We start from the raw sequence: 17,816 nt of genomic DNA, 5'->3' as shown, positions 1-17,816 counted from the left end.
GGGGCTTAAACGTGTGAACAGCTTTTGTTGTAAATATGTGCAGCCCGGGGGACTTAAGAAAAAAAAAGTTCCACACAAAAGCGAATGAACATAGTAATCCGACTATGGGAAAAGATAAGAGCCCCCTTTTAAGATATATTAACCCCTTCAGTGCTGTGAACGTCCAACGGTCGTCGCGTGCACTACCTCGCCAGTGCTGCGCACGACCGTTGGACGTCCGAATCCCGTTAGCGCGATCGAACGTCCGCACTGGGGCGGAATTTTCGACGCGCTAAACGGGTTAAATACAAGAGATTTCACAAGCACATCACAAGCACTGTGCATGCGAAACCTACAAGAGGTGAGAAATTTAAACATTTCTCCTCGTTATGCCTGCTTTGGGAAGGTGCTAGTTTTCGCACTGCCCAGATTTACACTATATTGTAAATCTGTGGCGCAGTCACAAACCTGTGGGTGTTGCGTGTGAACACCCATAGCAACACCCATGGAACTCCCCTCCCATGCATAGTAAGGCATTGTCATACACCATATTTACGAGGCAGTGAAAAGCCACAGAGGGTCGCTTTGCGTGGCCTTGTAAATATGGGGCGCCACACTGAACCTCTGGAGCATCACAAAATTGATGCTCCGGAGGCGTAAAAGTGCCACAGGGGCATTGTAAATATGCCCTTTTGTACCCCTTGTGCTCGTTTACCAGCTGAAGTCGAGGCATTAACCCTCATTGATACAGAAATTACCACATTAAGGAGGAGTTTATCCATTAAAATATGCCTGAAATTGGCATTAAAATCCAGGCGTGAACTGCTGCCATTCCATTAGTGGCTGCCTTTTGGGAATTTCATGATATACTTCACTGCCCGAGTTTACAATCTTCGGATAACGTATCATAGCAGAAAAATGAAAGTCAAGCAAAATGATCCACATGATTAATGGCAACTCAGTGAGTTGATGTGTGAAGAAGTATCAAGTAAATGTATCTAATGGCCTTCGTGACTAGTTTTTAAATTTAGACCATGGAATCTATAACGGACAACACTTCTTGGTGGTTTTTATCATCACAGATCATACTGTGTGTAAATCTGTGAAAAATAGTTTTGAATATTAGTTTGTCACTACATTGTTTTTCTTTTCCTGTTTGTGCCGTTACTTTTCTGTACACAAGGCTTTTTGCTTGTCTTAAAAAAAGTTTATTTTACTTTCCCTACATCTTTCAAGTGATTGATCCACTGTACAGGTTGATGAGCAGTTGTTTGAGCTGGAGTTACTGCTGTTGGTGGACCACTGTCATGGTGCTTGTGGTAGAAAGGTTCCAAACAGTGAAGTATAATTTTTCAGTTGTTCAGTCCTTCTGATTAGGGACATACTGTACCTCCAGAGTGTTGTGTCCCTAATTAAGGATTCTTTTGGTAACTTTGGTTGCATTGCTTCTCTGCAATGTTGGAGAATTGCAACTTCTCCAGGGACCATCCGCCGACGTCCGTAGGCTTTTAAAACAGTGTGAACCGAAATCTGTATCACTTCCCTGGGGTTGACGATCATTTTCTCATGATAAGGGGTCTGGGGCTCCCTGTAAACATGCTGCAAGAGGTTAACACCAGGTATTGCACTCCATGCTGATACATTGAATGTTGGGTCTACCACATTGTTGGGGAAGATGTGGTTTTCAAAGAAAAAGATACCAGTATTTGGATATTGCTTCAGGAGATCATCCATCATATCTGCCCAATTGGGGTGCTTTTTGGGGATAATAATTTCATCCAAGTCATTGAGTACCACATACTTGCTGCTGTACATATTTCTGTAGACACAGTCATTAAGGGTTGCCACTTGTCCATAATAGCCCAAATCTCTTGGGTAACGATCCATTGAAAAATGCCAGTTTGTAGAGACATCAAGATACAAGTCAATTGGCCAAGGTATCACCTCAACAGTACCTTCAGAGATGTAATGCTGTAAGACTCTCTCTACCAGCAAGCTGCAGCTATGTTTATAGATCATCACTTTCTGGGCCCCAAGCAGTTTGTACATCTCTATGGCTTGAATGATTTGTAAAACATTGGTCGAATTTCCAAACATAGTGGAAATACAGACCGTGAAGTTTCTAGATATTGAATTGGGCCCGCGGTTTCTTATCTCAAATACAGGGAGCTTGGCAATGTCTCCTTTGTTGGACCAGTGAATTGACACATGTTTTTTGCTGCAGTTGTTGACTTCTGGGCAAAGCAGATGTGCTATGACGTAGGGGAATCCAAAATCATGCGCAAGAAAGTCAATAACCGCCTTCTCTACAGCCACATAGCCCTTAATGTTACTGCAGTTGGACCAACAGTAGAGTTCTTTCACATCCTGCCGATGAACAATGGCGACCACCCGTACAAGGTTTTTTTCTCGGTTATCGTAGTAAGCTCCAATGATGAAGGTTCGGTTGTCATTCAGGGGTGTAATACTTGCACTATTAACTTGTGCTGCCTTTTTTGGAAGAATGGCAAGGTTTTCTAGCACGTAGTGCATCACAGAAGTTAGTAATACGGCACCCAGCAAACAGCACAGCCAGAATTTTACTAAAGAAGACATTTCCAAATAGTTTATTCTCTCGTACAGCAGCGTCCAGTTATCTGAAATCAAAATAAAAGTAGATGGTTTAATGACAAAGTATTGTTAAATCAAAGATAAAGCAGGTAAATGAATCCCTCCCTTCTTGATTTACTGCTTCCAATCACTGTGGTGTGGATGATGATGCAAGAATTATGTAAACACAACTCTGTAGATACTTTGTATCTCTTTGTCAAGCACAGGTGTGAACCAACTTGACAATTCTTGGCAGAAGGAAGAGACAAGTTAATACAAATGCACCATGTCAACTTACCCACGAATAATGCCTGTTGGGCATGTAATAATGGTTGAGACGGCGGACAAGGAAGGTGGGACCTCTGCCTTCCACTTTCATGCATTATCTCATCTAGCTAGTGTAAGTCCCAAGAGCATTAGATGGCGTTTATAAATATTTCCCCAACACCCTCCATTATATGTAAAAGCACTAGTTTAGGCGAGAAGGGGAGCTCCCACCCCAACACCTCTGCTAAACAGGCCATAACCCACCCGCCAGAACTTTGCGAGCGCTGTACACAGCCATACCGTATGAATTAGACCACTTCCCTCTTCCTGACCACAACGTAGGCAAGTTGGGGATGCCACCAGACCTGCCCTCCACAACCTGACTCTTGTATAATATACCCGGTGTAGGTAATTAAATTGGATTAGCCGGAGCCGCAATGCAATCGCGGCTTCCCGCGGGGGGGCCAACTCCTCCGTCCAATCAACTCCATCCAAAGGGCAGAGGTCTCCCTCCCACGCCTCTCTAAGTTTATCTAGTGTGGTGGGACAATTCGTCAGTAGGGACTGATAGATTTTGGAGATTTTATGGTCTTGTAGGTCTCCCATGAACAGTTTGGCTTCAATAGGGCTAAAATCAGGGAGGGTCTCCAGTCCTATAATACTGGGGAGGATAGCATGCCTAAATTGAAGGTATTTATAAAATTGGATCTTTGGAATCTAATATTCCTGCTGGAGATCTTGAAAAGACCTCAGAATCATACCCCACATCACATCTCCTAAGGTAGAGACCCCTATATTATTCCAGCCTCGGAAGCCTGCTAGAGCACCTAATTGTGGCAGTCTCCCAATAGACCATAGCGGAGTCTCCTTCATCAACCTGCCCCACCACCCCATCTTCCGCAAAGCCTGCTTTCACACCTGGAATACCACCCTTGTGGCCGACGGCAGAGTATTACGCAGAGAGGCTGAGTATAAGATAGTATGTAAAGTGGTAGTCCCCATACATCTCTGTTCCACTGCATGCGCGCGGTCCGTCCTGTCCACATACCACCATTCATTCAATATCAAAAGGTGCGAGGTGATATAATATCATTGAACATCCGAGATGGCCAATCCTCCACAGTATGTTGTCTGGAAACAAGTCCGCAACACCACTCAGGGTGCCTTTCCTGCCCACAAAAACTGACCCAGGGCCAAGTTGACCTGGCGAAACCACGAAGAGGGGATGGGGTATGGATAATTCTGCAATTGATAGAGCAGGCGCGGTAGCGATACCATCTTGAAGATGGCCGACCGACCAGGAATAGAGAGGGACATATGAGACCAAGCTCTAAGCTCCTCGCGTACACGCGCCCAAACCGGGACTATGTTGCAAACCCAGGACACACTTGATAAGTAGGACAAGAATACTCCCAACTACTTCACTCCCACTGTAGTAACCTGCACTGCAGAGGCCTCTTTTAAAAAAAAAAATCATCTTTTTTTTAGATTTACAGCAGTTCAGTTGTAAATAAATACACCACATCAGTCTTACACATAATTAATTATCATAGACATTGCATTCGTATTGTTGGCTATGTCCCTTGTTGATAATTGTGTCCATCCCGGTGTACAATCAACACCTCCCCTCTGGAAATCGGGGACTCTGTTGACTTGATAATGGGGCAGCGCAAGAACTCCCTCTGTACACATTCCAATTTTCCCCAAACCCTCTCCCATTTCTTGGGACAGCCCCTTCTTTCATAAACCACCTTCTCTGCTACCATACACCAATCCATGTCTCTCTTCCAATCCCTGGGAAGTGGTACGGATGCAGCCCCCCATAAACAGGCTATGTTGCACTTAGCTATAATTATGCCCCAGGAGACCCAGATTTGGTCTGTACGAACCAGGTCAGTAGCTTCCCACACAATAAGTAGATTCAGAAAAGGGGGTGGTGATGAACAGAGTGTCTGAATTAAGCAGACCACTCTTACCCAGTCCAAAGATCAGGGCTTGATCCATCACCGTTATTTAGCTCACTGCACCATCCCAGCTCAGAACCTGGCTATATGCAAATTAGTCTGTCCCTGGCCCAGTGCATCATGGGAACAGGGCAGACCAAACTACCAAGCCAATTCTTCACCAGAAAGGAGACAAGCTTCCGGGGACCGATTTCTGGCATTTCAGCCGTCGTCGGCCCGGCTTGCTTGAATCCTGATGGTGCAGTGAGCAAGGGACTCATGTCTGAGTATACCCTGCCACACTTATAGTGGCCAAAAACGATTCAGAAAAGGGGGTGGTGATGAACAGAGTGTCTGAATTAAGCAGACCACTCTTACCCAGTCCAAAGATCAGGGCTTGATCCATCACTGTTATTTAGCTCACTGCACCATCCCAGCTCAGAACCTGGCTATATGAAAATTAGTCTGTCCCTGGCCCAGTGCATCATGGGAACAGGGCAGACCAAACTACCAAGCCAATTCTTCACCAGAAAGGAGACAAGCTTCCGGGGACCGGTTTCTGGCATTTCAGCCGTCGTCGGCCCGGCTTGCTTAAATCCTGATGGTGCAGTGAGCAAGGGACTCATGTCTGAGTATACCCTGCCACACCTATAGTGGCCAAAAACGATTCAGAAAAGGGGGTGGTGATGAACAGAGTGTCTGAATTAAGCAGACCACTCTTACCCAGTCCAAAGATCAGGGCTTGATCCATCACCGTTATTTAGCTCACTGCACCATCCCAGCTCAGAACCTGGCTATATGCAAATTAGTCTGTCCCTGGCCCAGTGCATCATGGGAACAGGGCAGACCAAACTACCAAGCCAATTCTTCACCAGAAAGGAGACAAGCTTCCGGGGACCGGTTTCTGGCATTTCAGCCGTCGTCGGCCCGGCTTGCTTGAATCCTGATGGTGCAGTGAGCAAGGGACTCATGTCTGAGTATACCCTGCCACACCTATAGTGGCCAAAAACGATTCAGAAAAGGGGCTGGTGATGAACAGAGTGTCTGAATTAAGCAGACCACTCTTACCCAGTCCAAAGATCAGGGCTTGATCCATCACCGTTATTTAGCTCACTGCACCATCCCAGTTCAGAACCTGGCTATATGCAAATTAGTCTGTCCCTGGCCCAGTGCATCATGGGAACAGGGCAGACCAAACTACCAAGCCAATTCTTCACCAGAAAGGAGACAAGCTTCCGGGGACCGGTTTCTGGCATTTCAGCCGTCGTCGGCCCGGCTTGCTTGAATCCTGATGGTGCAGTGAGCAAGGGACTCATGTCTGAGTATACCCTGCCACACCTATAGTGGCCAAAAACGATTCAGAAAAGGGGGTGGTGATGAACAGAGTGTCTGAATTAAGCAGACCACTCTTACCCAGTCCAAAGATCAGGGCTTGATCCATCACTGTTATTTAGCTCACTGCACCATCCCAGCTCAGAACCTGGCTATATGCAAATTAGTCTGTCCCTGGCCCAGTGCATCATGGGAACAGGGCAGACCAAACTACCAAGCCAATTCTTCACCAGAAAGGAGACAAGCTTCCGGGGACCGGTTTCTGGCATTTCAGCCGTCGTCGGCCCGGCTTGCTTGAATCCTGATGGTGCAGTGAGCAAGGGACTCATGTCTGAGTATACCCTGCCACACCTATAGTGGCCAAAAACGATTCAGAAAAGGGGGTGGTGATGAACAGAGTGTCTGAATTAATCAGACCACTCTTACCCAGTCCAAAGATCAGGGCTTGATCCATCACCGTTATTTAGCTCACTGCACCATCCCAGCTCAGAACCTGGCTATATGCAAATTAGTCTGTCCCTGGCCCAGTGCATCATGGGAACAGGGCAGACCAAACTACCAAGCCAATTCTTCACCAGAAAGGAGACAAGCTTCCGGGGACCGGTTTCTGGCATTTCAGCCGTCGTTGGTCCGGCTTGCTTGAATCCTGATGGTGCAGTGAGCAAGGGACTCATGTCTGAGTATACCCTGCCACACCTATAGTGGTCAAAAACGATTCAGAAAAGGGGGTGGTGATGAACAGAGTGTCTGAATTAAGCAGACCACTCTTACCCAGTCCAAAGATCAGGGCTTGATCCATCACCGTTATTTAGCTCACTGCACCATCCCAGCTCAGAACCTGGCTATATGCAAATTAGTCTGTCCCTGGCCCAGTGCATCATGGGAACAGGGCAGACCAAACTACCAAAGCCAATTCTTCACCAGAATGGAGACACGCTTCCGGGGACCGGTTTCTGGCATTTCAGCCGTCGTCAGCCCGGCTTGCTTGAATCCTGATGGTGCAGTGAGCAAGGGACTCATGTCTGAGTATACCCTGCCACACCTATAGTGGCCAAAAACGATTCAGAAAAGGGGGTGGTGATGAACAGAGTGTCTGAATTAAGCAGACCACTCTTACCCAGTCCAAAGATCAGGGCTTGATCCATCACTGTTATTTAGCTCACTGCACCATCCCAGCTCAGAACCTGGCTATATGCAAATTAGTCTGTCCCTGGCCCAGTGCATCATGGGTACAGGGCAAACCAAACTACCAAGCCAATTCTTCACCAGAAAGGAGACAAGCTTCCGGGGACCGGTTTCTGGCATTTCAGCCGTCGTCGGCCCGGCTTGCTTGAATCCTGATGGTGCAGTGAGCAAGGGACTCATGTCTGAGTATACCCTGCCACACCTATAGTGGCCAAAAACGATTCAGAAAAGGGGGTGGTGATGACAGAGTGTCTGAATTAAGCAGACCACTCTTACCCAGTCCAAAGATCAGGGCTTGATCCATCACCGTTATTTAGCTCACTGCACCATCCCAGCTCAGAACCTGGCTATATGCAAATTAGTCTGTCCCTGGCCCAGTGCATCATGGGAACAGGGCAGACCAAACTACCAAGCCAATTCTTCACCAGAAAGGAGACAAGCTTCCGGGGACCGGTTTCTGGCATTTCAGCCGTCGTCGGCCCGGCTTGCTTGAATCCTGATGGTACAGTGAGCAAGGGACTCATGTCTGAGTATACCCTGCCACACCTATAGTGGTCAAAAACGATTCAGAAAAGGGGGTGGTGATGAACAGAGTGTCTGAATTAAGCAGACCACTCTTACCCAGTCCAAAGATCAGGGCTTGATCCATCACTGTTATTTAGCTCACTGCACCATCCCAGCTCAGAACCTGGCTATATGCAAATTAGTCTGTCCCTGGCCCAGTGCATCATGGGAACAGGGCAGACCAAACTACCAAGCCAATTCTTCACCAGAAAGGAGACAAGCTTCCGGGGACCTGTTTCTGGCATTTCAGCCGTCGTCGGCCCGGCTTGCTTGAATCCTGATGGTGCAGTGAGCAAGGGACTCATGTCTGAGTATACCCTGCCACACCTATAGTGGCCAAAAACGATTCAGAAAAGGGGGTGGTGATGAACAGAGTGTCTGAATTAAGCAGACCACTCTTACCCAGTCCAAAGATCAGGGCTTGATCCATCACCGTTATTTAGCTCACTGCACCATCCCAGCTCAGAACCTGGCTATATGCAAATTAGTCTGTCCCTGGCCCAGTGCATCATGGGAACAGGGCAGACCAAACTACCAAGCCAATTCTTCACCAGAAAGGAGACAAGCTTCCGGGGACCGGTTTCTGGCATTTCAGCCGTCGTCGGCCCGGCTTGCTTGAATCCTGATGGTGCAGTGAGCAAGGGACTCATGTCTGAGTATACCCTGCCACACCTATAGTGGCCAAAAACGATTCAGAAAAGGGGGTGGGATGAACAGAGTGTCTGAATTAAGCAGACCACTCTTACCCAGTCCAAAGATCAGGGCTTGATCCATCACCGTTATTTAGCTCACTGCACCATCCCAGCTCAGAACCTGGCTATATGCAAATTAGTCTGTCCCTGGCCCAGTGCATCATGGGAACAGGGCAGACCAAACTACCAAGCCAATTCTTCACCAGAAAGGAGACAAGCTTCCGGGGACCGGTTTCTGGCATTTCAGCCGTCGTCGGCCCGGCTTGCTTGAATCCTGATGGTGCAGTGAGCGAGGGACTCATGTCTGAGTATACCCTGCCACACCTATAGTGGCCAAAAACGATTCAGAAAAGGGGGTGGTGATGAACAGAGTGTCTGAATTAAGCAGACCACTCTTACCCAGTCCAAAAATCAGGGCTTGATCCATCACCGTTATTTAGCTCACTGCACCATCCCAGCTCAGAACCTGGCTATATGCAAATTAGTCTGTCCCTGGCCCAGTGCATCATGGGAACAGGGCAGACCAAACTACCAAGCCAATTCTTCACCAGAAAGGAGACAAGCTTCCGGGGACCGGTTTCTGGCATTTCAGCCGTCGTCGGCCCGGCTTGCTTGAATCCTGATGGTGCAGTGAGCAAGGGACTCATGTCTGAGTATACCCTGCCACACCTATAGTGGCCAAAAACGATTCAGAAAAGGGGGTGGTGATGAACAGAGTGTATGAATTAAGCAGACCACTTTTACCCAGTCCAAAGATCAGGGCTTGATCCATCACCGTTATTTAGCTCACTGCACCATCCCAGCTCAGAACCTGGCTATATGCAAATTAGTCTGTCCCTGGCCCAGTGCATCATGGGAACAGGGCAGACCAAACTACCAAGCCAATTCTTCACCAGAAAGGAGACAAGCTTCCGGGGACCGGTTTCTGGCATTTCAGCCGTCGTCAGCCCGGCTTGCTTGAATCCTGATGGTGCAGTGAGCAAGGGACTCATGTCTGAGTATACCCTGCCACACCTATAGTGGCCAAAAACGATTTAGAAAAGGGGGTGGTGATGAACAGAGTGTCTGAATTAAGCAGACCACTCTTACCCAGTCCAAAGATCAGGGCTTGATCCATCACCGTTATTTAGCTCACTGCACCATCCCAGCTCAGAACCTGGCTATATGCAAATTAGTCTGTCCCTGGCCCAGTGCATCATGGGAACAGGGCACACCAAACTACCAAGCCAATTCTTCACCAGAAAGGAGACAAGCTTCCGGGGACCGGTTTCTGGCATTTCAGCCGTCGTCGGCCCGGCTTGCTTGAATCCTGATGGTGCAGTGAGCAAGGGACTCATGTCTGAGTATACCCTGCCACACCTATAGTGGCCAAAAACGATTCAGAAAAGGGGGTGGTGATGAACAGAGTGTCTGAATTAAGCAGACCACTCTTACCCAGTCCAAAGATCAGGGCTTGATTAGGCATGGGCGGAAAATCCGTTCCGCTCGCGGATTTTGCGGATTTTCGGGAAATCCGCAATCCGCGAGATTTGCGAATTTCCTGCAAAATCCGCAAATCCGCGAGCAGCGGATTTTGCTCGCACTGCTCGCACTGTTCGCGTGAGTTCGCGCCCCGCGAATAAGTGCGAAATTGCAGAAATACGTTCTAAGCAAAACTGAAAGTAACTACTTACCAGGTTCAAAAGTTCAGGCACATCATTAGTAGCCATTTCCTGTAGTGCTTCCTGAGGGGCCCCTCCAGAGTTCAGTTGCCAGTTGAAACTATTATGTGACCCTGCTCTGAACCTCAGAATAGTTACACATATGCCACAAAGGTCATGAATTACAGCTAAGGGAGACAAGCAGGAGCCAGGCTGGAAGTTAAAATCCATTAATCAGCCCCTAATTCATTATTGTCAGTTGGGGCAGGGCAGGTGTTGTAACTAATTTTGCAACAATGAAAGCACTTAGCAAGTGCAAAAGATCACTAATCAGGGCGCACTAAGGAAGCAGGTGCCAGCTAAAAAAATATTCTGTGACACATTAATCAGCCCCAAATTAATTCAGGTCACTTGAGGCAGGGAAGGTGTGCTTTGCTTTGCCGAAAATAATGTACACTGGACAACCAGAGGGTGTGGTGATGAAACAGAGGGTGGCATGGGTGGGCCAGAGGGTGGCATGAGTAGTCAGAGAGTGGCAGTGGTGACAGAGAGTGGCAGGGATGAAGAAGAGTGTCCCAAACAGGTTGGACACGTAGAAACAACAAGTTCGCAAAACTTGCGACCGGACAGGTAAGTTCGCAAATTGCGAAATTGTAAAAACCCTCGCGAACTGGCAGAAACACGGGCGAACACAAAAAAAAAAAAAAATCCGCAAATTCGCGGGAATTCGCGGATTTTGCGGATTGCGAGTTCGCAAATCCGCAAATTCGCGGATTGCCAATCCGCAAAATCCGCTCATGCCTAGGCTTGATCCATCACCGTTATTTAGCTCACTGCACCATCCCAGCTCAGAACCTGGCTATATGCAAATTAGTCTGTCCCTGGCCCAGTGCATCATGGGAACAGGGCAGACCAAACTACCAAGCCAATTCTTCACCAGAAAGGAGACAAGCTTCCGGGGACCGGTTTCTGGCATTTCATCCGTCGTCGGCCCGGCTTGCTTGAATCCTGATGGTGCAGTGAGCAAGGGACTCATGTCTGAGTATACCCTGCCACACCTATAGTGGCCAAAAACGATTCAGAAAAGGGGGTGGTGATGAACAGAGTGTCTGAATTAAGCAGACCACTCTTACCCAGTCCAAAGATCAGGGCTTGATCCATCACCGTTATTTAGCTCACTGCACCATCCCAGCTCAGAACCTGGCTATATGCAAATTAGTCTGTCCCTGGCCCAGTGCATCATGGGAACAGGGCAGACCAAACTACCAAGCCAATTCTTCACCAGAAAGGAGACAAGCTTCCGGGGACCGGTTTCTGGCATTTCAGCCGTCGTTGGTCCGGCTTGCTTGAATCCTGATGGTGCAGTGAGCAAGGGACTCATGTCTGAGTATACCCTGCCACACCTATAGTGGTCAAAAACGATTCAGAAAAGGGGGTGGTGATGAACAGAGTGTCTGAATTAAGCAGACCACTCTTACCCAGTCCAAAGATCAGGGCTTGATCCATCACCGTTATTTAGCTCACTGCACCATCCCAGCTCAGAACCTGGCTATATGCAAATTAGTCTGTCCCTGGCCCAGTGCATCATGGGAACAGGGCAGACCAAACTACCAAAGCCAATTCTTCACCAGAATGGAGACACGCTTCCGGGGACCGGTTTCTGGCATTTCAGCCGTCGTCAGCCCGGCTTGCTTGAATCCTGATGGTGCAGTGAGCAAGGGACTCATGTCTGAGTATACCCTGCCACACCTATAGTGGCCAAAAACGATTCAGAAAAGGGGGTGGTGATGAACAGAGTGTCTGAATTAAGCAGACCACTCTTACCCAGTCCAAAGATCAGGGCTTGATCCATCACTGTTATTTAGCTCACTGCACCATCCCAGCTCAGAACCTGGCTATATGCAAATTAGTCTGTCCCTGGCCCAGTGCATCATGGGTACAGGGCAAACCAAACTACCAAGCCAATTCTTCACCAGAAAGGAGACAAGCTTCCGGGGACCGGTTTCTGGCATTTCAGCCGTCGTCGGCCCGGCTTGCTTGAATCCTGATGGTGCAGTGAGCAAGGGACTCATGTCTGAGTATACCCTGCCACACCTATAGTGGCCAAAAACGATTCAGAAAAGGGGGTGGTGATGACAGAGTGTCTGAATTAAGCAGACCACTCTTACCCAGTCCAAAGATCAGGGCTTGATCCATCACCGTTATTTAGCTCACTGCACCATCCCAGCTCAGAACCTGGCTATATGCAAATTAGTCTGTCCCTGGCCCAGTGCATCATGGGAACAGGGCAGACCAAACTACCAAGCCAATTCTTCACCAGAAAGGAGACAAGCTTCCGGGGACCGGTTTCTGGCATTTCAGCCGTCGTCGGCCCGGCTTGCTTGAATCCTGATGGTACAGTGAGCAAGGGACTCATGTCTGAGTATACCCTGCCACACCTATAGTGGTCAAAAACGATTCAGAAAAGGGGGTGGTGATGAACAGAGTGTCTGAATTAAGCAGACCACTCTTACCCAGTCCAAAGATCAGGGCTTGATCCATCACTGTTATTTAGCTCACTGCACCATCCCAGCTCAGAACCTGGCTATATGCAAATTAGTCTGTCCCTGGCCCAGTGCATCATGGGAACAGGGCAGACCAAACTACCAAGCCAATTCTTCACCAGAAAGGAGACAAGCTTCCGGGGACCTGTTTCTGGCATTTCAGCCGTCGTCGGCCCGGCTTGCTTGAATCCTGATGGTGCAGTGAGCAAGGGACTCATGTCTGAGTATACCCTGCCACACCTATAGTGGCCAAAAACGATTCAGAAAAGGGGGTGGTGATGAACAGAGTGTCTGAATTAAGCAGACCACTCTTACCCAGTCCAAAGATCAGGGCTTGATCCATCACCGTTATTTAGCTCACTGCACCATCCCAGCTCAGAACCTGGCTATATGCAAATTAGTCTGTCCCTGGCCCAGTGCATCATGGGAACAGGGCAGACCAAACTACCAAGCCAATTCTTCACCAGAAAGGAGACAAGCTTCCGGGGACCGGTTTCTGGCATTTCAGCCGTCGTCGGCCCGGCTTGCTTGAATCCTGATGGTGCAGTGAGCAAGGGACTCATGTCTGAGTATACCCTGCCACACCTATAGTGGCCAAAAACGATTCAGAAAAGGGGGTGGGATGAACAGAGTGTCTGAATTAAGCAGACCACTCTTACCCAGTCCAAAGATCAGGGCTTGATCCATCACCGTTATTTAGCTCACTGCACCATCCCAGCTCAGAACCTGGCTATATGCAAATTAGTCTGTCCCTGGCCCAGTGCATCATGGGAACAGGGCAGACCAAACTACCAAGCCAATTCTTCATCAGAAAGGAGACAAGCTTCCGGGGACCGGTTTCTGGCATTTCAGCCGTCGTCGGCCCGGCTTGCTTGAATCCTGATGGTGCAGTGAGCGAGGGACTCATGTCTGAGTATACCCTGCCACACCTATAGTGGCCAAAAACGATTCAGAAAAGGGGGTGGTGATGAACAGAGTGTCTGAATTAAGCAGACCACTCTTACCCAGTCCAAAAATCAGGGCTTGATCCATCACCGTTATTTAGCTCACTGCACCATCCCAGCTCAGAACCTGGCTATATGCAAATTAGTCTGTCCCTGGCCCAGTGCATCATGGGAACAGGGCAGACCAAACTACCAAGCCAATTCTTCACCAGAAAGGAGACAAGCTTCCGGGGACCGGTTTCTGGCATTTCAGCCGTCGTCGGCCCGGCTTGCTTGAATCCTGATGGTGCAGTGAGCAAGGGACTCATGTCTGAGTATACCCTGCCACACCTATAGTGGCCAAAAACGATTCAGAAAAGGGGGTGGTGATGAACAGAGTGTATGAATTAAGCAGACCACTTTTACCCAGTCCAAAGATCAGGGCTTGATCCATCACCGTTATTTAGCTCACTGCACCATCCCAGCTCAGAACCTGGCTATATGCAAATTAGTCTGTCCCTGGCCCAGTGCATCATGGGAACAGGGCAGACCAAACTACCAAGCCAATTCTTCACCAGAAAGGAGACAAGCTTCCGGGGACCGGTTTCTGGCATTTCAGCCGTCGTCAGCCCGGCTTGCTTGAATCCTGATGGTGCAGTGAGCAAGGGACTCATGTCTGAGTATACCCTGCCACACCTATAGTGGCCAAAAACGATTTAGAAAAGGGGGTGGTGATGAACAGAGTGTCTGAATTAAGCAGACCACTCTTACCCAGTCCAAAGATCAGGGCTTGATCCATCACCGTTATTTAGCTCACTGCACCATCCCAGCTCAGAACCTGGCTATATGCAAATTAGTCTGTCCCTGGCCCAGTGCATCATGGGAACAGGGCAGACCAAACTACCAAGCCAATTCTTCACCAGAAAGGAGACAAGCTTCCGGGGACCGGTTTCTGGCATTTCAGCCGTCGTCGGCCCGGCTTGCTTGAATCCTGATGGTGCAGTGAGCAAGGGACTCATGTCTGAGTATACCCTGCCACACCTATAGTGGCCAAAAACGATTCAGAAAAGGGGGTGGTGATGAACAGAGTGTCTGAATTAAGCAGACCACTCTTACCCAGTCCAAAGATCAGGGCTTGATCCATCACCGTTATTTAGCTCACTGCACCATCCCAGCTCAGAACCTGGCTATATGCAAATTAGTCTGTCCCTGGCCCAGTGCATCATGGGAACAGGGCAGACCAAACTACCAAGCCAATTCTTCACCAGAAAGGAGACAAGCTTCCGGGGACCGGTTTCTGGCATTTCAGCCGTCGTCGGCCCGGCTTGCTTGAATCCTGATGGTGCAGTGAGCAAGGGACTCATGTCTGAGTATACCCTGCCACACCTATAGTGGCCAAAAACGATTCAGAAAAGGGGGTGGTGATGAACAGAGTGTCTGAATTAAGCAGACCACTCTTACCCAGTCCAAAGATCAGGGCTTGATCCATCACCGTTATTTAGCTCACTGCACCATCCCAGCTCAGAACCTGGCTATATGCAAATTAGTCTGTCCCTGGCCCAGTGCATCATGGGAACAGGGCAGACCAAACTACCAAGCCAATTCTTCACCAGAAAGGAGACAAGCTTCCGGGGACCGGTTTCTGGCATTTCAGCCGTCGTCGGCCCGGCTTGCTTGAATCCTGATGGTGCAGTGAGCAAGGGACTCATGTCTGAGTATACCCTGCCACACCTATAGTGGCCAAAAACGATTCAGAAAAGGGGGTGGTGATGAACAGAGTGTCTGAATAAAGCAGACCACTCTTACCCAGTCCAAAGATCAGGGCTTGATCCATCACCGTTATTTAGCTCACTGCACCATCCCAGCTCAGAACCTGGCTATATGCAAATTAGTCTGTCCCTGGCCCAGTGCATCATGGGAACAGGGCAGACCAAACTACCAAGCCAATTCTTCACCAGAAAGGAGACAAGCTTCTGGGGACCGGTTTCTGGCATTTCAGCCGTCGTCGGCCCGGCTTGCTTGAATCCTGATGGTGCAGTGAGCAAGGGACTCATGTCTGAGTATACCCTGCCACACCTATAGTGGCCAAAAACGATTCAGAAAAGGGGGTGGCGATGAACAGAGTGTCTGAATTAAGCAGACCACTCTTACCCAGTCTAAAGATCAGGGCTGGATCCATCACCGTTATTTAGCTCACTGCACCATCCCAGCTCAGAACCTGGCTATATGCAAATTAGTCTGTCCCTGGCCCAGTGCATCATGGGAACAGGGCAGACCAAACTACCAAGCCAATTCTTCACCAGAAAGGAGACAAGCTTCCGGGGACCGGTTTCTGGCATTTCAGCCGTCGTCGGCCCGGCTTGCTTGAATCCTGATGGTGCAGTGAGCAAGGGACACACAATCGGATTTAGTGGAGAGTGTCAAATTGCCACCACATATTTCATTCATGCATGTCACTACAGATTCCCAAAAGATGCGGATCACTGGACATTCCCATATAATGTGGTAGAATGTACCTTCCTGACCACAGTGCCTGTGACACAGCGAATCTGACCTTCTCCCTATTTTTACCATTGTATTACAAGATAGATTAGCTCTATAGAGTATTTTGAGCGGCACCAATCTAAAGCGTGTCCTAATGGCTTCCTCTTTGGCCGATGCAATGGTCTCTGGACAGTCATCCTCATGTATATTCACAAGGTCAGCCACCTAGCGGCTCCATAGGTGCAAAAGTATATCAGGGGAGTTGTTAATTAGTTTTTGATATGTGAGGGAGATCGCTTTGTGGGTCATATGTTCTTCTAACAGTCTATTTTCTAATGGTGACGATTCCGGGAGGACCTCCTCCAGACGATCGCTGCCTGAAGAGCATGGCAGACTTGTAGGTGACAGAAGGTCTCAGTGTGTGCTAGGCTGTAGTCTCTCTGAAAGTCAGAAAATGGGACCATCCCCCCTCTGGGCCAAAGTTCCCCACCTTGGAGATTCCTATAAGGTCCCAGTTGTCAAAGCCCAGTCATGTTCTGATTGTGCCCAAGAGCCCAGACTCCCATGTAGGTATTGCCTGGGTGATCTTGTTCCCCCAACCCAGTTATTTAAGTGTTGTGTGCCAGATGTGGTTTGTGAGGGCTGTTGGTCCTTCCAGGCTCAGGCGTTCTGGGCTTGTGTATAGGGCACACAAATCACCCCCCGGGTGGAGAACAAGGCGGTCCATTTGGTATGCTGGATATTTCATGGGCTGGTGCACCCATTGGTTGATAGTTGCCAAATGTGGCGCTATGGTATATCTGGATATTAGGCAGGGAAATCCCTCCGTCATGCCAGCCGTGCCTCAACTTCTCCGGGACAATTCACAGAGGGCCTCCATCCCACAACAAAGTTCTGACCTCACCCTGTACAGTTTTGAAATATTTATCAGGTACATGAAGGGCGTGTTCTGTAACACGTATAGACACTGCAGCAATGACATAATCTGCTGAGCAGGGAGACCGGCAGTGACCTCCAATGATGGACATCACTTTTAAGCTGCGACAGTGGGCACTGTAGATTTCTGGTGGCAAAAAAAGGTGGGATTGGTGGTAACATAAATGCTAAGGTATAGGAACCCTCACACGAAAGATAAGGTAAGAAATTTGTTATAGAAATGCAATGAGATCTATATTGTGTTGTCCAGCTAGACAAAAATATTACTTTTTAGATATTTACACAGAAAACAAAACAAACCCTGCGACAATTAAAACAAGAAAGGAAACTCAGGCATTTCTTTGTGCTTGAAAGAAATCAGAGGATTGTCAATGACAAATTAAGGTATAGAATAGTAGGCTGCAAAGGTATTGGCAATAGCCTGTGGCTCTTGCAAATGTTCCCCGCTGTCAGAGCATATTTTAGTCACCCATTGGCTCGCTCTCTCACGCTTATCTAACCATGCAAGCAGTTTCCCTGCTTTGTCATCTGCTTCGTAGGCAGAATGCTGCGTTGTCCTATGCTTAGCTCTGGCTTTCCCCAACACAAGATCCCTATATTCCTGCTGCTTAAGGCTCAGGTTATGTCCTGCATTCCCGGTATCATCTACCACTAGGGTTAGCATCACGTCTAGAATTTCGTTTTTCAAGCGTTTCCACCACAGCTTTTTGTCTTGTTTGTCTCCACTACCAAGAAGAGA

The 17,816-nt window shown here is 48.5% G+C and overlaps 1 protein-coding gene across 1 annotated transcript; it reads right to left on the bottom strand.

The window, feature by feature from the left end:
* Positions 1–275: 275 nt before the first annotated feature.
* Positions 276–2,611, bottom strand: LOC147710275 (glycosyltransferase family 92 protein BAH-4-like). Its single transcript, XM_086919970.1, has one exon. The coding sequence runs from the start codon at positions 2,572–2,574 to the stop codon at positions 1,285–1,287; it is 1,290 nt and encodes a 429-aa protein (XP_086776096.1). The 5' UTR covers positions 2,575–2,611; the 3' UTR covers positions 276–1,284.
* Between the last annotated feature and the right edge of the window lie 15,205 nt (positions 2,612–17,816).

The sequence above is a fragment of the Lissotriton vulgaris genome, chromosome 5 (assembly GCF_964263255.1).
Source record: "Lissotriton vulgaris chromosome 5, aLisVul1.2, whole genome shotgun sequence".
NCBI lineage: Eukaryota > Metazoa > Chordata > Amphibia > Caudata > Salamandridae > Lissotriton > Lissotriton vulgaris.
The sequence above is the reverse complement of the archived record's forward strand: the minus strand, read 5'-3'. Positions and strand labels throughout refer to the sequence as shown.

Bases quoted from the DNA above. Each gene is read 5' to 3' on its own strand.
- LOC147710275 (XM_086919970.1), bottom strand. From the start codon at position 2,574: ATGTCTTCTTTAGTAAAATTCTGGCTGTGCTGTTTGCTGGGTGCCGTA.